Consider the following 25,228-nt stretch of genomic DNA (forward strand, 5'->3'; position numbering starts at 1 on the left):
AGAGTGTTTAGACTGGCAGACCTCACCGCTGGATTCTGGCTTCTTGCGCAGCACTTTACAATCTAAAGGCCCAATTACACACACAGATGATCGCTCAAAATTCGTCAGAAACTGACAGTTTTGAGCGATCATTTTGTAATAGCTACTAATGGTCTAATCTGCCCATTAGTAGCTAACTAGTTCCATTTGCATGTACAGTATTTGGAGAACAGCGGGTGGTCTGTTCTCTAAATACATCACTATTGTTCTCCAGCGGGACAGCAGCTGAAAGAATTTTATAAGTGCTGCCCGCGAAGAACTCCGCGTGCGGTCCGTCTTATCAAGGATGACGGATTTTAAGCTAAGTGGAGCTGAACTCAGCGATGGACGAAAAGTGCAGGTAAGTGCATGATGAGCGCACATTTATACACAACGCTTATCGCTCAAAAGATGGCTGTTGGGCGAATTTTGAGTGACAATCGTTGAGTGTAAAAGGGCCTTAAGTGAAGCACTGAATGGGGAGTGTTTATACTGAACGACAACCCCATGACCCTGCGATGGCTTTTATACTGACCGAAAGTCAGCGATATCGAATAGTGAACTATGTTTTTGCATTTACACTGGATGATTATTTGTTTGAGTGATAACTGTCCCGTATAAATGGTCCATTAAATATAGGATACCAACACCCAGACGCATGGTAACAAATATCAAAATACATAGGAACCCCAAGATACATATTAATGACCCTCAGATGTACAAAAACACCCCTCATATAGATAATAATGACCCCTAGATACAAGAAAATGATCCACAAGTACAAGTTAATGACCCCCAGATACATGGTAACAAACATCAAGATACATGATAGTAAACCACAGATATATGAAAAACTCAGAGACTCCTGATAATGACCCCACAGATACGTGATAATGACTTTTGATGCAAGGTACTAAAGTCCCATCTAGATCGTTAGCACTTGTGCAGAGTGTTTGGACAGACAAACACTGCTGGATCGCGGGGTTTCTCGCTCAGCGCTTCACATTCTATGTGGATGAGTGTGCGGGGAGCGTGTCCATGCAGCGAGAAACCCGCGATCCAGGGATGTTTTTATGCAGAGGAAAGTCAGCGATAAAGAAAAGTGAACAGATAGTAATCGATTTTATTTTCTGTATTTACACAGGACGATTATCGCTAATTTTCATCAGTTTGAATGAATTTTGAGCAATAATCGTCCCATGTAAATGACCCTTTACACCTGGATGCATAAGATCCGGCAGGTATATGATAACAAGCCACAGATACACAACTTCAATACACATGATAAGACCCCCCCCCCACCCCAATACATGATAAGAACCCTCAGATACAAGGTAACAACCCCTATATATGATAGCAAACCCCAGATACATGAAATAACTATTGACACAATCAAGACCACATGATTGATTGATAGACGGACGGACGGACTATATGAAATACAACCAATCATCTCAGCCGGAGATCGCACACTCCCTCCATATATCGCAGTAATGTCATTTCCACCATTAAGCTGATTGGGATGCTGAAGATGATTTGGCTAATTGTGAAATGTGTCTTTTCAGGCAGACTTGAGAGCTAAGTGTTGCTGATAAATGAGAGTAATATGTATTAACCGGCCAATTAACCCATTACAGGCGACATTTGTGCTTGATGGTGGTTGCTCTGACGTGGATGAGTTGGATCTAATTATGCTGCAAGCTCAGAAATCTGATTTCTTCTGCTGACATTAACATGATGCAAAGAAGTTGGGATTTTCTACATTATTTTTTCTCTAAGACGAGGGTGACTTATGAGGCCGCCGGAGGCTGCAGGGCGGCAGCTCATTCATTTCCCACATCACTGTGCGATTACATGTATGACCACGAAACAGCGGGCCTTGAACTGTACAGCTTACAATCTAAAGCCACAGTGGCATGGGGCTAATGCTTTCCCCTCACCATCACAGCCCCCTAGCCCACAGAGCTAACAAATGCCACCTGTATGTAGGGAATAGTAGGATGTAGACCCCACAGATATCAAAGAATGAAAAGAGAGATGATGCCTGTCACACACCACGTGTGCCGTGGCAATGATTTTCATCATAAGCCACGTCCTCAAACAGTACCACTTTGTGCCTCCTCAAAGTAATAATGCCCCTCTGTACTCTAGTACCACTTTGAGACCCTCAAAATTATAATGTCCTGTGTGCTCCCTCAAAGTAATAGTGCCCCTCTGTGTCCCCTTAAATTAATAGTGTCACTCTTTGCCCCCTCAATGTAACAGTGCCATTTTGTGCCACCTCCATTGGTGCCACTTTGAGCCCCTCAAGTAATAGTGCCACTCTGTGACCCCTTAAAGTAATCATGCCACTCTGTGCTGCCTCCAAGTAATAATACCACCGAGCCCATCAAAGTTATAATGTCCCTCTGTGCCCCCTCAAATTAATAGTGCCTCCTATATATCCATACAAAGTAATAGTGCCACCCTGTACCATCTCCAAGTAATAGTGCCATCCATAGTAATAACACTCCTTGTGCTACAGTGCCATTCTGATTCTACAAAATAATAGTGCCACCCTGAACCTCTCAAAGTTATAAATGTCCCTTTGTGCCCTTCAAAGTAATAGTGCCTCCTATACAGCCCCACAAAGAAATAGTGGCCCTATGTGCCCCTCAAAGTGATGCAATAATGGGGCTTTCCATATCCATAAATGTCGGATAGATGGGGGTCCTACTGCCATCTCCTTAACCTCCATAGAAATGAATAGAGAGACTTGAGCAGCTATCTGTCCATCAGGAACCAGCGGCTGCTTCACTTGGTGAAACATGGGTTAGGGGACCCCCTAGTCCTCCTGAGAGGTGATGGTCACCTGACCCACATTTCTCAAAGTGAGGTGGCCGCTGCATCCTCTCAGAGACTGAAACATAATGTAGCCACAAATTCACACAGCTCTCTCCATTGAAGTCTATGGGAGCTATCAAAGTAAGCAGAAAGGGAAATCAGTGAGGGGTCATAGAGGTGGAGTCCCAAACTTTCAAACATTTATGGCATATTTATTCTTCTATTTCAGCCAATACCAATTTTTAATCCGGTTTCACTGCCACCGGAAGAAACAGCGCCCCTACAGGTAGTGGAAGGAAGTAGTCCAAATTTCTCATATGGAGCTGCATTAGAAATAGATGTGCAAGCAGTACTTTGTGTAATTGTACATATTGAATCGTGGCATTTTGTTCCAGCGCTGCGTGGCGCGCTCTCATCCCGCGTACTCCACAACATCACACGGCTCGGGGTGTTATTTTGCAGTCACCGCTTGGCGATGACAAGGGTTAAGGCTCCTCTTATGGCTGTCATGTATAATAGGGCCGGCGGCTCAGTCATTGTCCCGCGCTTATTAAATCAGCCTCGTTTCATCTGTAGTGATACATTTCAAATTGCTCTGTAAGTAATGTTAAGATAATTAGAAAATTATCGCGGGCTGAGAATAACGAAGCGAGGAGCCGGGGCTGCGAACACAACTTCTCAATGACATTTATGCAGTTTTGCCTCTAATAATTATGGTAGCGAGGAATGAAAAGATCTTTTGTTGCCACCGCCATCCATTTAGCAGGAGGACGAATTAGCTGAGAACATCCGTGGGTGAGACAAAACGCAATAAAGTCCTAAAGAGAAGATGAGCCGCTCACAATGGGCCGGAATTATAGACGAGTCTCTCGGAATCATCTCCAAACCCTGATTTCTAAGAGATACATGAAGGCCATTGTATCCCTTTATTTATCTATTACTGTCTGGCTAGCCGCCATTTTTGGATGTTTGTTTGGCGCACACAATGTTAAATGTGCCCCATTTTTACTAGCGGACAATGTTGTTTCGGGGAAAGATGGGCGACAGTCGATATGGTGGTAATGCAGTTTTTGCAGACTGTTAAATGGCAGTGATGCCCTCTTACACCCCCTCTGAGGCATAAAAACAAAGACTTGGCATCATGGGAGCCGAAATGCTGGTTATTTGAGTTGTCAGCTAGTTAGACAGAACCGACGGCTCTGAAGGCGATCTGTGCGCCACTCTACGGTCTCTCTCCACCAATGTACAGTAGTAAGTATACATACAACCCAGTATAAAGTACATTAGAGACGTGTTATCTCTGCTCTGTCTTCTTCTTCCAGTCATGACTGTACATACAGGCAACCAGAGGCCCAATGCAAAATCAGTAGCAGAAGGGCTCTTGGGTCAGTACTATAGAGGGGTCACTATGCACGAGGACCTGATTACCGCTGGAGGCAGCTCATGTTGCTGAGGGGCTTTAACAAAAGGAGGCAATCCCATGTTGCCCAAGCACTAAATCCTCTTGTCCTATGAGTTAGGCCAGTATTACAGGCGCAATACAGATGAGTGTTCTCGCCCAACCACAGATCAAGTGACTTGAACTCATAGCATCATACGGACAAGTGTCTTAGCTCAACCATGGGTCTACTAACCTGAACTCACAGCATAATACGGATGAGTGTTCCAGCCTGAACGCGGGTCTAGTGATCCAAACTCACAGCATCATGTGGATGAGTGTCCCGGCCTACTGAGGGTCTACTGATCTGAAGTCATACACATGAGTGAGCCGGGTCAGTTGCGGAGAGTGTTAAGGCAGCAGAAATGCAGTCCTAAGCTCTTGCTCACGACCTGAAGGTTGGGAGTTCAATCCCCCCTTGGGTCAGGTAGCTGGCTCAAGGTCGACTCAGCCTTCCATCCTTTCCGAGGTCGGTAAAATGAGTTGGTGAAAGCGCTGCGGAATAAAATAACAAGATTTATTTATTACTGACCCAAACTCACACCATCATATAGACGAGTGTGCTAGCTCTACTGACCTGAACTCGCAGCACCCTAACAATAAGTGTCCTGGCCTGGCCATAGGTCTACTGAGCCGAACTCACAGCATTATACAGACTAGTGTCCTGGCCCAACTCCTGTCTCGAACTCACAGCATCAGGAATGTCTAATTCTGTGAGTTGGGGTCAGTAGACCTGCAGTCAAGCCAGGATACTTGCCATAATACACTGGAATCAGCCTTAATGATGTCATGTTGTTGACCAGTAGGGGCCCCTTTTGAACTTTGTTATCGGACCTCTTCGCTTCTGTTCGCTATATGCTTCCAGTTTTGTGAAAATCCACATCAACATGTGACAGAATATCAGAAATTCTGGCTTATCAGATGCCAGGTTAAGAGTGTTTACTTGTACCTCAGGGGTTTTACCACTAAAGACATGTATTCCCTATCCACAGGATCAGGGATAAATGTCTGATTGTTGGTGGTTCAACTCCTGAGACCCCCAGAAATCCCGAGACCAATATCCCTGAATGCCCCATGTAAATGGAGTGGTGATGCCCATCACACCATGATGGAGGGAAGTCCTTGAGCACATTGATCTCCGCCGTTGGAGCGACTGTTGAGCAGGTACACCGCCGCTGCATTCACATGGGACATTCAGGGTTCACCGGTTTCAGGATGGCTGGGGGGTCCCAGCAGTCAGACCCCCAGCGATCAGACACTTCTCCCCAGTCCTGTACATAGGAGATAAATGTCTTTGGTGGAATAATCCCTTTAAAGACCTTTTTGACTGGCTCTTCTTGCACTGTCAGTACTGTACATCGTAGTTCCATGTCAGACCCCACCTGATGGAACAAGATGAAAGGCAAATGATTGGGACGAGCGCATACTAAACCGTTTATCATAGCGGTAAATACATCTCATGCAAACTGAATGTAAAGCAGACGCCTGATGCCGAGCGCAGCCTCCTAACCGCTGTTATTCCTCATTCATTTCTCTAACAGATTCAGGCGCACAGGATGAAGCCCGGCTCCTGCGCGACTGGTTCCTGCTTGCCCTAGAAAAGAGTAAATTGAATCGTTACGAGTCTGAGCTCTTATCCGTGTAAGTTCGGTGGCGCTTGCCATCAGTAGGCACAATGAATCCTTGTGGGGGGGGCACGAGGAGGGCAGGAGATATGGGAACCTATTAATTTCAGCCCTACGCACTGGTGTGTATTGTCTTTCCACCGCATGCAGATCTCATTACCGCACTAAATTGAGGCTTTAACTCCTCGCATAGAATGTTCTCATTAGCATAGCGAGAGGGGGAAAAAATAATAGGGAACACAAACAGATGCAATCGCTCCTTCTCCTCTTCGCCCGGAGACGACAAAACAATTCGTGGCGTAGGAAAAATAAATACAATATGGAGGCGACGAAAACAGTTTTCCAATCTCAGGCACAGCAAGATTAACGAGGTCGGGAGGGCGCTTTAATACGAACACGGAACTATGTGCACGCCTTGGTGCCACACATTCGCCAGCATTTAGTACACAGCCGGGTTATTCGTTATCGATGACGGTCGGATTTTAATTAGGCAGCTGTGTGCGATGGTGATGTCATTTATTTTTGTATTTGGCGCGGTGAATGATGAATTTTCACTTCTTTGTAGTTAGATTATTTTAGTACCTTCACACAGATGTATGACCTTCATGAGGCCTAAACACAACCTCCTTCTGCCATCCGAGCTGTACTGAGCCGTTATAGCGCACCCACAGACCCAGATTACGGTGCCACCCTGAGCACTATATGGCGGGACAAAAAGCGTATATACCTCTATAGTATAAAGCCAAATTCACGAACGGCCTTACTATCTCCATCACATTGCTGATAGGACATAGTGAGGCTAGAGGGGCTTCCGCGGATTTCTCCACCAATCACGCCACGAGTTTGTGCTCGCCAACATGTATTTCCTTTGCGAATGCGAGACGTTTTTGTTTCAAAACCGGTTTGCATCACTTTGGGGAAGAAGCGATCCTCAGCCGCAGCGGAGGATCGCAGAGTTTCTCTCACTGTTTTCAATGGGAGATCTCGTATTGCGTGCACCTAGCAAGCAGTGTGATGCTGCCGCCAGCCCCATGGAAAACAATGGGCGCTGCGATGCGAGAGCACGCACACAGATAGCTCATGCCACGATTTGTTTCCTGCATCGCGGTACAGGAACAAATTGCTCATTCAAAAGCATTGGGTCCATAATTATGTGAGATTTGGTAACACACAAATATCACGCGGTTTTCTTGCCCGTGTGAAGCGCAGGATCTCATTAAAATCAATGGGAGCTGCATCTGCAGTCAACAGGTCATCAACAGTATTTCCTTGAAACCCCCTTTAAACACCATGTAGCTATGTGCCCCCTCTGGGGTTACAATTAGTAACAATTATGTAGAACTTAAAAGGTAAACTTTTTACAAACTTCTGACATGCCAGAAGTTTTGATTCGTGGAGATGCAGGTGCTGAGATCCCCACCCAGGGCTAAAATGAACAGGCAGAAGCTGTGCCTGTCCGCCTGCGTCCGTTACGGCTTGGAGTCTATACACCATATGGTGCACCACTCGCAAGAACAGCTAAAAGGGCACAGTGCTCAGCCGAGTGCTTCTGCCCCTTCACTTTGGCTATCGTGTGAAAGTCAGAAGTTTGTAAAAAGTTTAGTTACCCTTTCGGCTACCTACACAACGCCAGGCGCAATATCGGGCGAGAACCTTGGTCCGATAACGCGCTCTTCTACGTGTGTTTTGTCACCGATGCAAGACATTCTTCTGGCAAAAGCACCTCTAATTACTTCCGTGAGCTAGTGATCCTCCGGGGTGGCCTTCAGGCGCGTTAGAGGATCAGCAAGTGTTTCCCATGGTTTTCAATGGGAAACCTCGCCTTACACTCGCGGGCACATCGCGTTGCGAGATTTTGACAAGTTTTTTTATGTGGATCTGCAGCTGATCTCACCCTCTCAGTTGATGCGTTTAAATCCGTTCTAATGGGGCAGATTTGGGGTGGATTTTCCACTACAGAAGATCTGCAACAATTCCGCCACATATGAACATACATCAACGGGTTCTTCCCATCAGAGACATTTATCCTCTATTTACTGCACAGAAAATAAATGCCTGATTGCGGGGGTCTGACCCCTGGCACCCCGAGCGATCAGAGACCAGCACACCCCAATGCCCCTCTGAGTGGAGCGATGGACATGCTCAACAACCACCACCTGTCCCACAGACGTGAGTGCAGCCGTGGTTGATTATGTGCACTGCGGCTCCATTCACATTGGGCATTTGGCTGTGCCAGTCTTAGGATCGCTGGGGTCACAGCAGTTGAACCCGCAGGAATGAGAAATGTATCCAATATTCTGTGAAGGGGGATAAATGTATCTGATGGGGAAATCGCTTCAACAGTAAGATCTGCTCACATCTTACACACAGGAATACTCGGTCCATTATTGGGTATTACACTCCCCTACCGTAACACGTCCTCCACCCATGTGAGCAGGACACGAGCACAAGGGCTGCTCAACTTCGGATTGTAAACAAGAATGTTCCCATTCACTGACAGCAAGAAGAGATTTTGAAAATGGTGAAAAATCGAAACACAAATGAGTCTTTTCTCATTAAGCAGCTGCTTCATAACTGATCATGATGAATGCAGGATTGTTGTTGTGTTTTCCACAGAGCGAGAGAATTAGATTTGGAAGATCAACAAGGACGACTGGAGCAAAAGCTGCGAGAGAGGATGATGATCGACCGTAAGTTTATACATAATATGCACCAAGGTTCATCCCATGGGACAATACTCAATATCTCTGCTCTTCAGAGCTGAGATCTCCCAGCATTCCCTGCTTGTTCAGTCTCTGCACAGAGCTTGATTTGTTGATTTTTCATTCTAGGAAGTGTCCTTTTACATCTGATAAAAAACTGTTACAGGAGCGCAGCGAAGTCTATAGGTGACTGATTTCAGTAACAACCAGCAGAGTAGTGAGTGCAGCTCTGGAGTATAATACAGGATGTAACTCAGGATCAGTATAGGATAAGTAATGTATGTACACAGTGACTCCACCAGCAGAATAGTGAGTGCAGCTCTGGAGTATAATACAGGATGTAACTCAGGAGCAGTACAGGATAAGTAATGTATATACACAGTGACTCCACCAGCAGAATAGTGAGTGCAGCTCTGGAGTATAATGCAGGATGTAACTCAGGAGCAGTACAGGATAAGTAATGTATGTACACAGTGACCTCACCAGCAGAATAGTGAGTGCAGCTCTGGAGTATAATACAGGATGTAACTCAGGGTCAGTACAGGATAAGTAATGTATGTACACAGTGACTCCACCAGCAGAATAGTGAGTGCAGCTCTGGAGTATAATACAGGATGTAACTCAGGATCAGTACAGGATAAGTAATGTATGTACACAGTGACTCCACCAGCAGAATAGTGAGTGCAGCTCTGGAGTATAATGCAGGATGTAACTCAGGAGCAGTACAGGATAAGTAATGTATGTACACAGTGACCTCACCAGCAGAATAGTGAGTGCAGCTCTGGAGTATAATACAGGATGTAACTCAGGGTCAGTACAGGATAAGTAATGTATGTACACAGTGACTCCACCAGCAGAATAGTGAGTGCAGCTCTGGAGTATAATACAGGATGTAACTCAGGATCAGTACAGGATAAGTAATGTATGTACACAGTGACTCCACCAGCAGAATAGTGAGTGCAGCTCTGGAGTATAATACAGGATGTAACTCAGGATCAGTACAGGATAAGTAATGTATGTACACAGTGACTCCACCAGCAGAATAGTGAGTGCAGCTCTGGAGTATAATACAGGATGTAACTCAGGGTCAGTACAGGATAAGTAATGTATGTACACAGTGACTCCACCAGCAGAATAGTGAGTGCAGCTCTGGGGTATAATAGCTCTGGGCTGAGAGCTGCCTCTAATTGTTCCCTGCACTCAGCCAATCAGAGGCAGCACTCACTCACCCATTCATGAATGGGTGAGTGAGAGCTGCCTCTGATTGGTGAGGGCTATGACCAATCAGAGGAAGTCCATTCAGCAGGCAGGGATTTTAAATCCCTGCCTGCTGAATACTACACAGAGCAGTTCAGGAGGTCTGCCGTCCGGACGCGGCTGAACTCCGGCTGCAGGAAAAAGGTGAGTATACTTTTTTTTTTATTATTACACATTTTCAGGATGGTTTCCAGGGAAGGGCTTATATTTTAAGCCCTTCCTCGAAAATTCATCCCGCGCTCGCCGGCAGCCCAATGCTTTCAATGGAGCCGGCTGTATTGCGGGCTCCATTGAATTCAATGGGCGAACATCGTTCTCCTCTGCCACAGCAACAGCTGTGGCAGAGGAGAACGATCTTTAGTATATGTTCTCAATGGGGTCGGCGCTGCTGCCGCCGGCCCCATTGAGCGCATATATAGAACACAATGATTCGCAGAACGCAGATAGGCGCGTTCTGCGAATCGTTGTATCCTATAATTCATCGCACATCTGCATAAAAAACGGACATGTGCCTGCTCCCATTGGGATGCATTGGGTCTAGAGATCTGCAGATCGGACCAAAAAACGCCCGTGTGACCGAGCCCTAAGCCCCATTTTATTTTACTTGAATTTTACCTGAACTGTTCTACTGTATTCTGCATCTACAATTACCTACATGTGTATACAGTTATATATATATATATATATATATATATATATATATATATATATATACATACACACACACACACACACACACGGTAATTATTTGTAACTTGTTACTTTCAAAAAAATTTTTATAAAAATTTAATGTAAAAAAAAAAAAAAAGAGAAGAACCAATTATTCCACTAATCGCTCATCACTAATGATGACACCTATGATTTTTCCCATCAGCGACCCTCAAAGACGAGAAGGACGTTGAAGAGGAAGAGGAGATATTTGCCGAGATGATGAGAGTTATTGAACAGAGAGATCAACTTGTGACCCGCATCGAGGAACAAAGACTCCGGAATAACTCGGAGGAGAAAACCCGGCTGGACATTCCCCTTCCCAAGGACTCCCAGCTGAAAACCATGCACAAGACCTTCATTTAAAGGGACGGCGTTCAGGTCACATTCCAGAGCCAGAAAATGTGGTACAAACTAAAGCTCCAGTGATACAATGTATCCTACCCCCATCGGGCAGGAAGCTGTATGGAATGTGTCACTCTATAGGGACTAGTGTTGTATCTCCTTTAGGTGTTCACCTTGTGTATATATATATATATATATATATGATAAAAACGGTATTTTCTGTGGATCGCACTGTGGCTTGGAAAGAGGGGGGCAAATATTTATTTGTACAACTCTTCAAGGACCAAAGAGTGAGAGCCAAGAGAAGCATTGAACTGTAACTTGGATGTTTGCCGTTGGCTGCTCCTGGGTGATGGCCGGTGCTGGGGGAAGGTTATTGTCGGGGTGCAATGACTGGAGGCGTCTACATGTGCCAGCAGCTGCCACCACCTTGATATGGACATGGCTTTTATTAGAAATGCAGCGATTCCTGCAGTTTGCTATGAAACTGTGTGAATCCCTTACATGCTTTTGTATATACAGCATATCATATATACACATACTATAAACACTATATAAAGAGATATTCCAAGCTGCTAGAAGTTTTACAATGCACTGAACTGATAGGATGCAAACCAGCCCAGAACTGCACATCACAAGAAACTGGAGGGAGGTGAGGTGGTGGAAAATATTCTATTGCAGCAAACAAGAAGGGACATAATGTATGTATTATAGTTCCTACACCAATTGTCTAACATACAAAAGTTGCAATTTCGCTGTACACTCTAAAATTGTGACGTTTTGGACTTTCACAAAACAAGTGCAGGGCTTAATGATAGGTGGGGCATAGCCCCGCCCTTTATCACATCTAATATAATGGATAGCAGAATCGGGTGTACATTATAGCAAAAACCTACAGAGCTGTCTAGATTTCCATCTGACACCTAGAAGTGCCACCAGATGCGATGCCAAGTAAATATGCCCCCAAGTGTCCTGAGTGGCAGCTTCCTAGTATTTGAAGGCTGACATTTCAGGACTGTCAGCTCAGTCACAAAAGGACGACCTCCCTGTTTTCAGGCAAAACACTGCCTGTCAGAACCCAGGATAATGCAATACTATGGTATTACATTATACTCTACAATTGCAAGTCCCCTATGGGAACTATAAAAAAATGAAAGATTGACTTAAAAATTTTATTAATTCGAAAGAGAAAATAAAAACGTAATTAAAAAAATTACCTTCTAATAAAAACAGAGAAACATAAAACCCAAGAACATATTTGGTATCGCTGCGTCCATAAAAGTCCAATCTGTCAAAGCTGCGCATTATTTATCCCACACAGTTAACTTTGTCAGTAAAGAAAATACGTCAGAATTGTGCTTTTTTTTTTCCGGTCGTCCCGTCTCCAAGAAAAAATGTAATAAGTGATCAAAAAAATTGTATGTACTCCAAAATTGTGCCATTTGAAACTACAGGACCTCTCGCAAAAAATAAGCCGTCACACGCCACGTCAACGGAAAAATTAAGTTATGGCTGTTAGAGAATCGTAGCAGAAACATTTTTTATTTTCTTTCCGAAGATTTTATTTTTTAAATACAGCAAATAAAACTTTGGTATTGTCATAATCGTACTGACCAATAGAATAAAGCTATAATCTCATTTTTGCCATAAAAACCAGACCTCCCCCCCCCCCCCCCCCCGCCCTCCCAAAGTTGGTAGAATTGAATTTTTCCCATTTCACTCAACATAGAAATTTTTTCTAGTACATTATACTAAAAGTTTAGCAGCAAAAGTTTTTTAGTACATTATACGGTGCATTAAATAGCACCAATGCAAAATACAACTCATCCCATAAAAAACAACAAGCCCTCCGACAGCAACGTCAATCCATGAATGAGAGAGTTATGTTCCTTTAAAAGTAGAGAAGAAAAATTTTTTTAAAAAAGGGCTGCGTCATTCAGGGGTTAAAATTGTCACCCAGCTTCTGCGTTTACCTCATCATTTTACCATAAGTGTTACTTTTAATTAGCTGAACGACTGTCTTCTGCAAGTTGGTTAATAAACTTCTTACTAAACGCTCCATTAAGTGACTGTAAATAATACTTCATCCTGTCATGCACATCGAAGGGTTAATGCACTTAAAATGTCTCTGTATGATGTCATTGAGCTCGGATTTGATACAGAATCGGTCTTTCCTTTATAATAGCAAATTTTTACACAATTCTAATTTAAGACTTGGACCACTAGAGGCAGCAGTGAGTTAAATGAAATAATAGAGTCAAGTCAGTAACTTGACCAGTCCTCCAGCTCAGCCTATGGTAGAATAAGAGATTTAAAAAGTACCTTTTATAACAAAAATAGTACAAATATGGAACATTAGGGAATTAACCACAAAACATCCAAAAAATAGCAAAACTGACATTTTTTGGTGAAACTCTTTTGTGCGCTTTTGGTATCAAGGTAGTTGGTGAGCTGGAATTTCTTTTGTAATTCATAAAGAAACGTCCTCATTGATGTATCCGGGAAATTATTTATTGATACAATGTATATCTTATTTATTGTCACATGACACTAAATTCTTCTATGATGTCACTCCATAGAGGGGTCGCTGGGAGGCACCCAGGGATGAGGCCGCTCTTGGAGTCACCGGGTATAAATGAGGAGTGTTGTACATATACATGATATCCTTCCCTATATATACAGAATACTATTAGCTATATGCAATAAAACATTGGGCTGAAAACAGAGGAGTCGTTCTCTCATTCCGATATCTTGGATGGTTTTGATCTAAGACTTCATTTAGATCTTGTTTTCATTCTGTCCAGCGATCCCCTCGGGCTGTCAGTTTAAAATCCTGAAAACGGAACCTCAGGACGGAGCCTATAAAACAGATCTTGGCCATTACCGAAAACTGCTGAAACAGAGACCAATTTTGATCATTTTTGGAATTTTGTGATGGAAAAATAGCTTGGTGGACTGCATGCACTGGGAATGAACGGACATCTGCCAAAAATCAGAATATTGATCTCCGTTTCAGCAGTTTTCAATAATGGGTTCCTTTCAGGCTCCGCCCAGGGGTTCTGTTTTCAGGATTCTAAATGGACATCCTGACAGCATCCCTGAACAGAGCCAAAAATGAGATCTGAATGGAACCTGATATGTCTTAGTCCCTGATGTTCAGCAGTGCCCGGATTCCATTGGTTCCATGTTTCTGCACTTGGGGTTCAACAACTTAGTACTTCGGTCCCTGGTGTCCAGTGCCCCAGTCATCGGTGTCTAATGGTTCCAAGATCCAGTCCCTAGTGTTCATTGCTTCAGTACTTGAGTCCCTGGTGTTCAGTAGTCCACTCCCTGGAGTTCAAGGCTTCACTGCCCCAGTCCTTGGTGTCCAGTATTTGAATTATTCAGTCTCTGGTGTCCAGTGCTTGATGTCTAGCAGTTCCATGATCCAGTCCCTCTTGCCCAGCGTTTCAACGTTCCAGGTTTTGGTGTCCATCAGTTCAAGTTCCAGTTCCTGGCATCCAGTGATTTAGCACACATCCTTGGTTTAAGCTGGTTGTAGGCTCCAGTCCCTGATATCCAGGGCTTCAACACTCCAATCTTTAGTGTCTGGCCTCATGTCCACGGGCAGGTCGGATTCCGTGAGCAGGAGCCAGCCGCGGAGTTCCACCCTGTCCACGGCAAGAGGACATTACTTACCAGTCAGGATCCTCTGCGTGGCTGTGCGGATCTTCCGTTTTCTCCTCTGTGGATGTGGGCAGGCCCTCGGGCTAGCGAGCTGCCGTACTTGCGCAGTGGAGATTTTTCTTTCAAATTTCCTGCTTTCCCATGGGATCTGCAGCATGTCTGCAGTGTCAGCTGTGGGTGTGCCGCGAATCAGATGGCTTCCATTGACTTCAGTGGAAGCCGTCAGTGTGGTATCCGCAGAAAAATGCAGCATGCTGCAATATTTTCTGGATCAAAAGGTCCGCAATGGTCCAGGATGAGGAATGTATCTCAGTCTCGTCTTCCTCTCGCACAGCCTCGGTTTCTGGAGAGAGCCACCTCCATCCAACATACATCACTTCTCCTAGATGCCTCTCCTGCCTGTGCTTCGCTCTCCTGGTACATGCTGCCTGATAGCAGTTGGCGCCCTCCTCGGAACTGCAGACACAGCGCTATGTTTGCAGATGCTGCTGGGTAGCTGACTGGGGAAAATAGTCAATGATTGGCTACACATCCTCCTGTATTAACCATGTGATCTTTCAGCTGATCAGCGGCCATTTTTATGCTTGCATAAATGAGTCAATCAGAGGATGAACAAGCACTTGCTCTTTCATTAGTGGATCGTTTTCTCGTCTGCTCGGGGGAACGTTTTTGCCGAATAGCCGGGTTGGGTAAAAGGCCCTTAAAACCTTTTGGTGAAACTTCAGTTTGCAGAAGTTGTCTGGTCAACGCAACGCAGTCATGAAAAAAACTAAGTACACTCTGTTTGACTTCTATGGATTTACATATAAAAACATCACTAAAAAAATATTTGGTTCTTAAAAGGCCTTAAAATGAGGTAAAAACAACCTCAGATGAACAACAACAACACAACAAATTATACTGGGTCATTACTTAACAAAAACTAGGCCTAAATGAAGAAGTAGTGTGTAAAAAATTAAGTACACCCTTCCTGATTCCATAGGAGTTAAAGCCTCATTTAGACTGGACGACTGTTGGGCAAACGATGCCCGACACTCATCCCCGTATGTACTCACTCTTGTGCTTTTGCACAGGAGCAAGTATTGTTGGCTTGCAGCGGGGTGGCTGGAGATTTTTCTCCTCTTGTTCCCCTGCCCCCTCCATTCACTCAATACAGCGGCTGTTCAGTACTGAACGGCTGCTATTTACACTGAACGATCAGCATTCAGAATTGTAAGCTGCATAAAATTCTGAACGATGATCATTCAGTGTAAATAGCAGCCGTTCAGTACTGAACAGCCGCTGTAGTGGGTGAATGGAGGGGGCGGGAGAGCAAGAGGAGAAAAATCTCCAGCCACCCTGCTGCGAGCCAATGACACCTGCTCCTGTGCAAAAGCACATAAGCTAGTACATGCGGGGACGAGCGTCGGGCATCGTTTGCCCAACAGTCGTCCTGTCTAAATAGGGCTTAATATGGTAAGTTGCAACCAGGGCTGCTAATCAATGGCCTTGATAAATTGATCATCAGCAAGTGTGACCACTTCTATAAAAGTGGAAGATATGGCAGTTTGCTGGTCTGGAGCTTTCAGGTGCATGTTAATATAATAGCAAGCAGGAAAGACATCTGCAAAGATCATAGAGAAGCAATTGTTGCTACCCGTCAGTCTCTGAAGGGCTATAAGGCTATTTCCAAAGCATTCAGAGTACATTATTCTGCATTGAGAAAGATTATTCACAAGTGGAAAACATTCAAGACAGTTGACAATCTTCCCAAAAGTGGACATCCCAGCAAAATCACCCCAAAGTCAGACTGTGCAGTGCTTAGAGAAATTGGAAAAAACCCAAGAGCTACAGCTCAGACTCTTATGGTCTCAGTTAAGTGTTTAACGTTCATGATTGTACAAAGGTTGAACACATATGGCTTGTTTGGAAGGGCTGCCTACAGAAAGTACCTCCTTTCTAAAAACAACATGGCCGCAATGTTGCATCAGAACAAACCGCGAGACCTCTTGAACAGAAGAGCAAAGTGTAGTTGTTTGGCCATGATGCCCAGCGCATCATTTAACAAAAACCAAACAGCACATCAGCTCCAGCACGGTGGTGGATGGGTGATGATTTGGTCTCGTTTTGCAGCCACAGGACCTCGGCACGTTGCACTCATTGAGTCAGCCATGAACTCCTCTGTATACCGAAGCCTTCTAGAGTCAAACATGAAGCCAACTACCCAAAAGCTAAAGCTTCTCCGATAATGGGTCATGCAACTGGGCAACGATCCCAAGCGCATCAGCAAACCTACAACAGAGTGGTTACAAAAGCAAAGATTCAAGGAGTTGCAATGGCCCCCGGTTCAATTGAATCAAAACCTCAACCCAATTCGAAATGCTGTGGCAGGACTTTAACCCCTTAGTGACTAGCCTATTTTTCATCTTAACTTCTATTTTTGTAGTTTTTTCATTGTCGTATTGAAAGTGTCATTACTTACATCTTTTTACATATATTATGGCTTTTTTTGTGGGATAAGGTTTTTGGTTTTTTTTAAACGGACCCACATTGGGGTACATGTTTTGTAGAACAATTTTTTTTTGGGGGGGGGGGGGGATGTAAAAAAAGTTTTTTTTTCTAATTTTACAGTGGATTTTTTTTGGACACTATTTTTCATCCCTCAAGGGGAATTGAACCTGTGATCACTCGATTGCTAGCAGAGTACACTGCATTACTTCTGTAATGCAGTATATTATACATATGGCATCAGCCTATCAGACTCTGTCAGAGGCAGGGTCCTATAGGCTGAGATACCTGGCAGACTCTGAGGCCTCCTGCTGCCATGGCAAGCCATTGTCACTTTTTGATCACATTGGGGGGTGCAAATAGGTAACACTTGCTTATATGCTGCGATCAATGTTAATCATGGCATGGAAGGGGTTAAACAGTTGGGAATAGAGGTTTCTCGGTACACAGCCGAGCACCCAACCTGATCCTCATAGATTGCAGGAGCTTTTAACCTGTGTCGTAAATTTATGGTAGCATGTGTTTAAAGCCCCAGGACCAATCACTGTATATTTACGGTGCTTTGTCACTAAAGGGTTAAGAGAAACCTGCAACATCAAATGCCCACAAACCCAAATGACCTGAAACAATGCTGAAAAGAAGAGCGAGAAAACATTCCTCCAGAATGATGTGAGAGACTGATCAACTCATGCAGGAAACAATGACTTCAGGTCACTGCTGGTGAAGGTGGTTCTACAAGCTATTGATTCATCGGGGTGTACTTCATTTTTCACACACTGCTTCTGCATTTTGGCCTACATTTCACTAAATACTGACACAATATAATTAGTTATGTGTTGTTCATCTGAGGTTGAATTTACCCAATTTTAAGACCTTCTAATAACCAGATGTTTATTATGTTCTGATACGTAAAACCATAGAATTCAAAGAGGGTGTACTTAGTTTTTCTCGTGACTGTACTTCCTTTCAGGGCACAGTGATGCTACATCCATTATTTACATCGCGGTCTTCTATCCACTTGTTCTATCACAGTTCTCCATTATGTGAGGCCAATTACAAGTGTTCACCCCCAAATGCTTCAGCAGCGATTCCATTCTCTTTGCTGTGCTGCAATATTAACATGAGGCTCCCAGAGAGAGAGAGAGAGAGATGAGACTTATAAAGGAAGGTCAAGGAGACCGCAGTTCAGTGCTTAAATTGATTGCATACATTTCACTGGAAGGTTTGTAAAGGAGCAGAATCAACAAATTACATCAGAGCAAATAACAATATAACTTTATATAAACATAATAACATAGAAAAGTATCTGCATAAACACACAAAGTGCAGACAGCGAGCCGAGGCCGAAACATCTTAGGATTGTACATACAGAAAACTAAATCATTGTGTAAGTTCTACAACTTTATACTTTGTGCCTCAATCCACTTCCATTTGCCACGTCCACGTAACACCGTTGGCTACAGGATTGACACAAACATATTTGCACCGCACATTATGCACAACAGTAGCGAATGGAACCAATGCATTGGAAGAGGGTAGCCAAGTCACAACGCTATACTGGCTGAATGGCAATTTTCAGAATTTTCAGGTCACTGGGGTATCAAAATCTGAGTAGGGAGGCGGCAACAATGTCAGATCATCATCCTGGGGGGTAACACTGTATTAGGGGTTATCGAGTCCAAACACTACTAGGAGATTTGGGACATGGGAATACATTGTACTGAGGTGGTCAGATTCTTATATTGGTGGCTAGCAGTGACTGTAGTAAGGGGTAGAGGGGTCACATCCCTGTGTTCGCGGTCTGCAGTATAATATACAGCTTCTCTGCATGGATCTGAGGTGTCCAGGTTGCTCTGTCCTGATAGCACTGGGATGACTGGGAAGAGGGAAGGACATTAATGGTAGCAGAGCTCAGCTTCCCCTCCCTGCAGTCGCTTATGCTAGGTCCTTCCTACAGCAACTCCTTTCTAAACACTGTGCTAATGAGCGGACGTGAATGTTGTTACTGTTAATGGGATCTACCCATAGAAACTCCATTCTAGTAGAGCCTCTACAGATCCTGCAGAGCAGTCAGAACTGCACTGGGGCTCATCCTCTGGTCGGGCTTGCATGGCACCGTGGGCCATGCAGCGTTTTACTGCTGCGGAACCGCCATTGACCCGGCCTATTGCCACATTTGGCAGTGAAATTTTATTGTGCATGACAGCATCTCTCGCACACGCTGTCATACGCAGTCCACCGCTTTGTTTTTTGTTTATATTTTCCATGCCGTCGCTTTGCAACAGCATGTATAAACGCTGCCCATAGGGTGTGCATTCTACAAGCCCATCGAGAACAATGGGCTACATTGTGCATAATACGCTGCAAAATAGAACATGCTGCGTTCTTTTTTTGCGCTCGTGTATTATACAATTCCTACACGCTAATGTGAGCAGGACTGCATGAGGCAATGTATTTGATTGCCTGCGAATTACCACATATCACCGGAGCGTACAGCGCACACATAATACACGGTAATCTTACGCTCGTTTGATTCCAGCCTCATACAGTACATAAAAAGGCAATGGGACGACTCAATTCTCAAAACTAACTACTCTGTCCTCCAAAATAGATAGAAAGGAAAGGAACCCATGTCAGACAGAATCTTTGGACTCTCACAGACTGCTCCCCATGATCCCTACCTCTTCTCAGACTACTCCCCATGATTCCTATGTGTGCACACAGACTGCTCCCCATGATCCCTACCTCTTCTCACAGACTGCTCCCCATGATCCCTACCTCTTCTCAGACTACTCCCCATGATTCCTACGTCTGCACACAGACTGCTCCTCATGATCCCTTCCTTTTCTCACAGACTGCTCCTCATGATCCCTACCTTTTCTCACAGACTGCTCCCCATGATCCCTACCTCTTCTCAGACTACTCCCCATGATTCCTACGTCTGCACACAGACTGCTCCTCATGATCCCTACTTCTCACAGACTGCTCCCTATAATACCATCCCCCCCATAACTGTTCTCTTACAGACTGCTCCCCATAATCCACTTCTTGTCACAGACTGCTCCCCATGCCCCCCATGGCATCCTCTTCAGCTCCCCAGGACCCCTTCCTCTCCCAGATTGCTCCCCTTAATCTACCCACAGACTGCTCCCTATAACCTCCTCTCTCACAAGCTTCATTGCCCTCAGCCCCCTCCAACATGCAGTCCCATGTAAATTCCTCCTGTCACTAGCATACACGTGTAGATGAGCTCGCGCTGCTGCTTCCTGTTATGAGCAAAATCCTGTAATCCCGGGAGGCCCCGCCCCTCCTGTGACATCATACCAGGAGCAGCTCCATTCTAGACACGACCCTCCCTGCAGTCACCCAGCAAACATGGCCACGTCCCCCCAAAAGTCGCCTTCCACCCCCAAATCCCCAACCCCAAAGTCACCCCCATCCAGGAAGAAGGACGACTCCTTCCTGGGGAAACTCGGAGGAACTTTAGCCAGAAGGAAAAAAGCCAAAGAAGGTAAGAAGCTGCTACAATGTAACTGTTTGAGGCTGCTACAATGTAACTATGTGAGGCTGCTACAATGTAACTATGTGAGGCTGCTACAATGTAACTGTTTGAGGCTGCTACAATGTAACTGTTTGAGGCTGAGCATTCCATGGCTGCGGCACGTCTCTCTGGGCATTATATCCAGTGGATGCAGAACACTGTAGTATATACATTATATCCTGGGACATTGCAGCAGGCAGGGGGGCCCTGGGACTGTGAAACTACTGTCTTCTTCATCTGCCCAGTGCCCCCCACCTGGGAGCATTGATGAATGCTGCACTAAGTTTCCCTACAACTGTAAATCCATGAATACCCGGTGTGCAGGAATGTGCAGTTATCCTTCGCCTCGGGTCAGCCCCTCCCTGTCACTGACTCGTTTCCTAGGGCTGTACGGAAACTGGACCGAAGCACAGAGCAAAAAGAGATGACTGATGGGAACTTACATTCACAGGTAGGGATGCTGGATGTTCACACAGCGGATTTAACGTGGAATCCGAACTGATTGGGAATCACATTTGTGGCAAAATCTGCATTCTAAAAAGTCCAGTTGCTTCTAATGGAAATCCGCGCCTTATGGCTCATCGGCACCGGTGTATTTTTTTGTCTGTACTGCCGGCGTAATATGAATAGCATAAACCCCATTGATTTGCATTGGGGTATTCAGACGGGCATTTGTTTACAAAAATCCCAGCATGCTCCATTGTAATGCAAGGAATAAGTAGCTGCCTGCATCTTCGCTGCATTGATATGCATGCTGGCAGGAGAGAGTGGTATAAAATAATAGTGACATCAATCGGGCCTGCTTACATTTTTTTCCATGTGTGAAAAAAACAGAAGACGCACATTTAAAAAAACTAAAATGCACCAAATACGCGCATGTACACAGCAAAAAGGCTGCGAATGAGCCCTTCGGACCTTTTACACATCGAATATTCCTGCAAGTTGCACCTAAAGTTGGCTTCATACAAGTGCAAGCACATTTGCTCACGTCTGAGCGCGGAACTTTTGCAGAATGGCTTTTTGCGCGTGCATCGCTGTATTTTGCTGTACTTTTAGCCCCTGCTAAGCATATTTTTTTACATTCTGCAAGCAATTGCACCAGTTGAAACGGCTCATCAGTTACAGACGTGCTCATTTTTCCAGGGGAATTCCGCAGTGTTTCATGCATCTCCTTGTGTATTTGTGCACCCCCATGGACTTCTATGGGGACCTTTGGTGCGCAAATCTGCAGAAAAATAGAACTTTTTTTTTTCTTGCGTGACCAAAATGCACACACAAGATACAGTAATATGAAGTAACCCATTGAAATCAATAGGTTCTATTCTCTGCGAATACGCCCACGTGAAGATTTTGAGGCTGAATTCGCAAACAGCGAATTTCAGCCATGCGCATATATCCTTAAAATGACCATTTGGTTTTGTGAAAAATTTTAGTTTTAGGACCAGAAGTTGGGGTATATTACCTGCTGTAGTAGTACTTTGCCAATGGCTCTCCGATCCAACAGTCCACGCTGCACTGCTCTCCGATTGGTCTGTATTCATTACGTGAACAGCTCTGGCTAAGTTGAGTGCAGGTATAGGGCACTGGCTAGGGTCACACAGGGCGGATTTGTTGCGGTTTTGCTGCGGTTTTTCCGTTGCGGTTTTGACGCAGAAGAACTGCTGAAGCGTTTTTTTCCGCAGCGGTTTTTTACTTTTGTCGCGTATTTGGTGCGGTTTTAGCTGCGTCCATAGAGGTCTATGGACAAAAAAGCGCTGCGGAAACGACCAAAGAATGAACATGCTGCATCTTTTAAAACCGCGACGCAGTTGCATTTCCGCACTGCGGCTGTGCGGAAAAAATCCGTCCTGTGAGAACAGCTTTTTGGCAAATCTCATTTGTGCTGCATTGCACTGCAAACGCAGCGGTTTTGCCGCAGTGCGGATATGCAACGGCAATCCGCGGCAAATCTGCCCTGTGTGACCCCAGCAGGCTGCCTGTTCACAGGCATTGTGATATCCTGCAGCAGGTCTCCGCTGCGGGAGCCGCCGCCCGGGAGCAGAAGCACGCAGACGGATTTCTGTGGTGAGCCTATCTTAAAGAATTGCGGCAATTCGCAGCAAATACCTTCCATAGCATGCTATGGAAAAGTGATTCTTCCTGCATACAATCGGAAACCAATTGTGATTTTCGCTTGTGGAGGAAATAAACAAATTGCAGCGTGCTCAATTTTTGCGCGGATTCCAAGCGGACGGCTTCCATTGAAGTCAGTGAAAGCTGTCCGATCCACGGCCCTCCCCCAATTGACATTGCAGAAAGGTTGCGAATTCCGTGTCATTGCTAGGCGATGACACAGGAAAAGCAGGAGTTTAAAATAAAATCAGTAATTTGCATGTCCGACGGCGAGTTGTGCGGGCCATCTGCAGTACAGATTAGGGGGGGGGGGCAGGTACACGCAGACGAAAGAGCATGCTGCTATTTGTTTCTCTTGCGCGGTATATACGGATTAAAGAAAGTCCATTGACTCCATTCACCGTGTATCACGCATCCATGCAACATATGCGCAATACGCGGTGAAAACACAGTCGTAGACATGAGCCCTTAGGCCAGTCTCACACAGGCATTTGTAAAAGTGCAGCGTTTTACAGTATTTTAGAACAGCATTTTTAAACGCATTCGACAGCGTTTTAACACACGCCATAGTTACTGATGTGATGTGGTGCGTTCAAAAGCGCTGCAACGTACGAAAACAGGACAGCAATCAAATCAATGAAACTAATGGAGGTTCAGGGCAGCATTTTTAGCGGGTATTTGAAATATTCACAATATGTCAAGTAAACACACTATATACATGTATCACATATCGGGACTGTTTTTACTTTAAACTAATAAAAAAAAAACATGAGTGATAATATTTATTTAAAAATACACAAAATAAATAGAAACCAAGCCTAAGGCCGCCTGCAGACGAGCGGGTCGGAGCCGGCGCATGCGCAGATCGGAGCCGGCGGCCGGGTGAGTGACGTTTCTGTGTGAGGCTCTGCGAGCCCCGCACAAAAATAAAACATGCCGCGGTTTGTTTGCCGCGCGACATTTCGCGCGGCCGTCTGCATAGGAGTGCGTATTGTAATGCACTCCTATGCAGGCTTTGAGCGGCGGAAATCCCGCCGCGGGATTTCCGCCCGTGTGCAGGCGGCCGAGTAGATTTGGCACCGGTCCACTGCCCAAAATGTATACAGATATACACAGAATTATATCCCTCCATGATATACAGAAAATACAACCAACCAGAACCCAAGTTCACGTCAAAATTCCGCCCAAAAATCCCAGCTAAGGGCTAATGCCCACGGGTGTATGTGTAAACCGCTGCGGGTCTCCCAAGGTGTTTTACACATTCCACCCCATACGCTCTGCTGGCAGATATCACGTATGGGCTGAGTATAGTACTGCGCATGCCTGCAAATCTGACATCACCGACTTGCTCAGTGCATTTTTTCCCCACTCTGTTCAGAGCAGGGATGTGTATTAAAGCGCGGCCCGTATGCAATATATTGACCTGTGTGTCATATGCAGAGACATAGAGCATGCTGGGATTTATTTCTTTAGCATATGGATCCGCAGCGCCCACACATAGGTGTATGGAAGGATAAAAATCCATTGACTATCATTGCCTCCAGTCACAGCGTAGCATGCTTCCGTGCAAGACACGTACAATACACTGCTAAAAACGCCCGTGGACAAGGAATGTCATGGGTTGACCGTATGCAAACCACCTATTCTCATACAGCAAGTAACCTCCCTCTTGCAACCTGTTCCACCATAACAGCTGGAAGAACAAGCTGAAGATTTGTGTCCAGAGAGGTTCTGGCCAGATGCATACACCTCCCAGATATATTAGGGAGCGGGTAGGTTTTGATCAAATCTTTTTCCTCAGGGTCACGGACCAACCCTTCCATTGACCTACTTTCTGGGTGACATTTTTCAGCTGCTCTCCCAGTTTTTCTCTGGGAAATTCTCTTGGTCAAATGCAATACCTAGAACTTTAGCAGAGTTCTGTGGCTCTAAAGAAGTGTCCGGGAGACCAAATTCAGGATCTCCCACCTCCTAGCCAGAGACTTTCACCCTTTTTTTGGTTGGTCTTGGACCTGGAGGCCTCCAAGTAGCGATCCACTTCCGACATCATCCGCATATGCTACCACCCTCAGAGCCAACTCCAGCACCTCCAGGTTCATCCCAACCCCGCCAACGGCTCATGATCTACTTACCTGTGGGACGGATCAATTGCGAACACGAATAGCAAAGGGCACACCAGAACTGACCTGAAAAGGGCGACCAATGCAACAGTTCACTAGTGGGAAACTCTGCTGCTGTATATAAGGTCTTAAGCTAATTAAACCCCCTTGACGGACAATACATCAAAAGGACAGACCAGAGGTATTTGTGATTTACCTGATCAAAAGCTTTAGCCTGATCCAAAGTCAGCACAAACCGCTTCCAAAGAGCCACCCTGCCTACTGCACAGCTGCCTGGACACTGAGCACTGGACTCAATGTGCTGCAGTGAAAACTTCCCCAGCCTGATGAAAAAACACTTTTGCCAAAACCTTTCTGTCCGTATTGAGGAACACTATTGGAATGCC

At 45.1% G+C, this 25,228-nt stretch overlaps 2 protein-coding genes across 3 annotated transcripts in view; both read left to right on the forward strand.

Moving 5' to 3' along the window:
* MICAL2 (microtubule associated monooxygenase, calponin and LIM domain containing 2) overlaps window positions 1–13,632 on the forward strand; it is a 229,108-nt gene extending 215,476 nt beyond the window's left edge. For both annotated transcript variants that reach the window (XM_066583556.1, XM_066583555.1), the window contains 3 exons: window positions 5,821–5,920; window positions 8,521–8,594; window positions 10,738–13,632. In XM_066583556.1, the coding sequence (XP_066439653.1) occupies window positions 5,821–5,920; window positions 8,521–8,594; window positions 10,738–10,937 (374 nt within the window). In that variant the 3' untranslated portion in view covers window positions 10,938–13,632. The remainder of the gene's footprint in view (window positions 1–5,820; window positions 5,921–8,520; window positions 8,595–10,737) is intronic.
* Window positions 13,633–20,394: 6,762 nt separating this feature from the next.
* PARVA (parvin alpha) overlaps window positions 20,395–25,228 on the forward strand; it is a 71,377-nt gene continuing 66,543 nt past the window's right edge. The window contains exon 1 of the mRNA XM_066583559.1: window positions 20,395–20,580. Coding sequence (XP_066439656.1) covers window positions 20,445–20,580 — 136 coding nt within the window. The 5' untranslated portion in view covers window positions 20,395–20,444. The remainder of the gene's footprint in view (window positions 20,581–25,228) is intronic.

The sequence above is a fragment of the Eleutherodactylus coqui genome, chromosome 11, assembly GCF_035609145.1.
Source record: "Eleutherodactylus coqui strain aEleCoq1 chromosome 11, aEleCoq1.hap1, whole genome shotgun sequence".
Taxonomy (NCBI): Eukaryota; Metazoa; Chordata; class Amphibia; order Anura; family Eleutherodactylidae; genus Eleutherodactylus; species Eleutherodactylus coqui.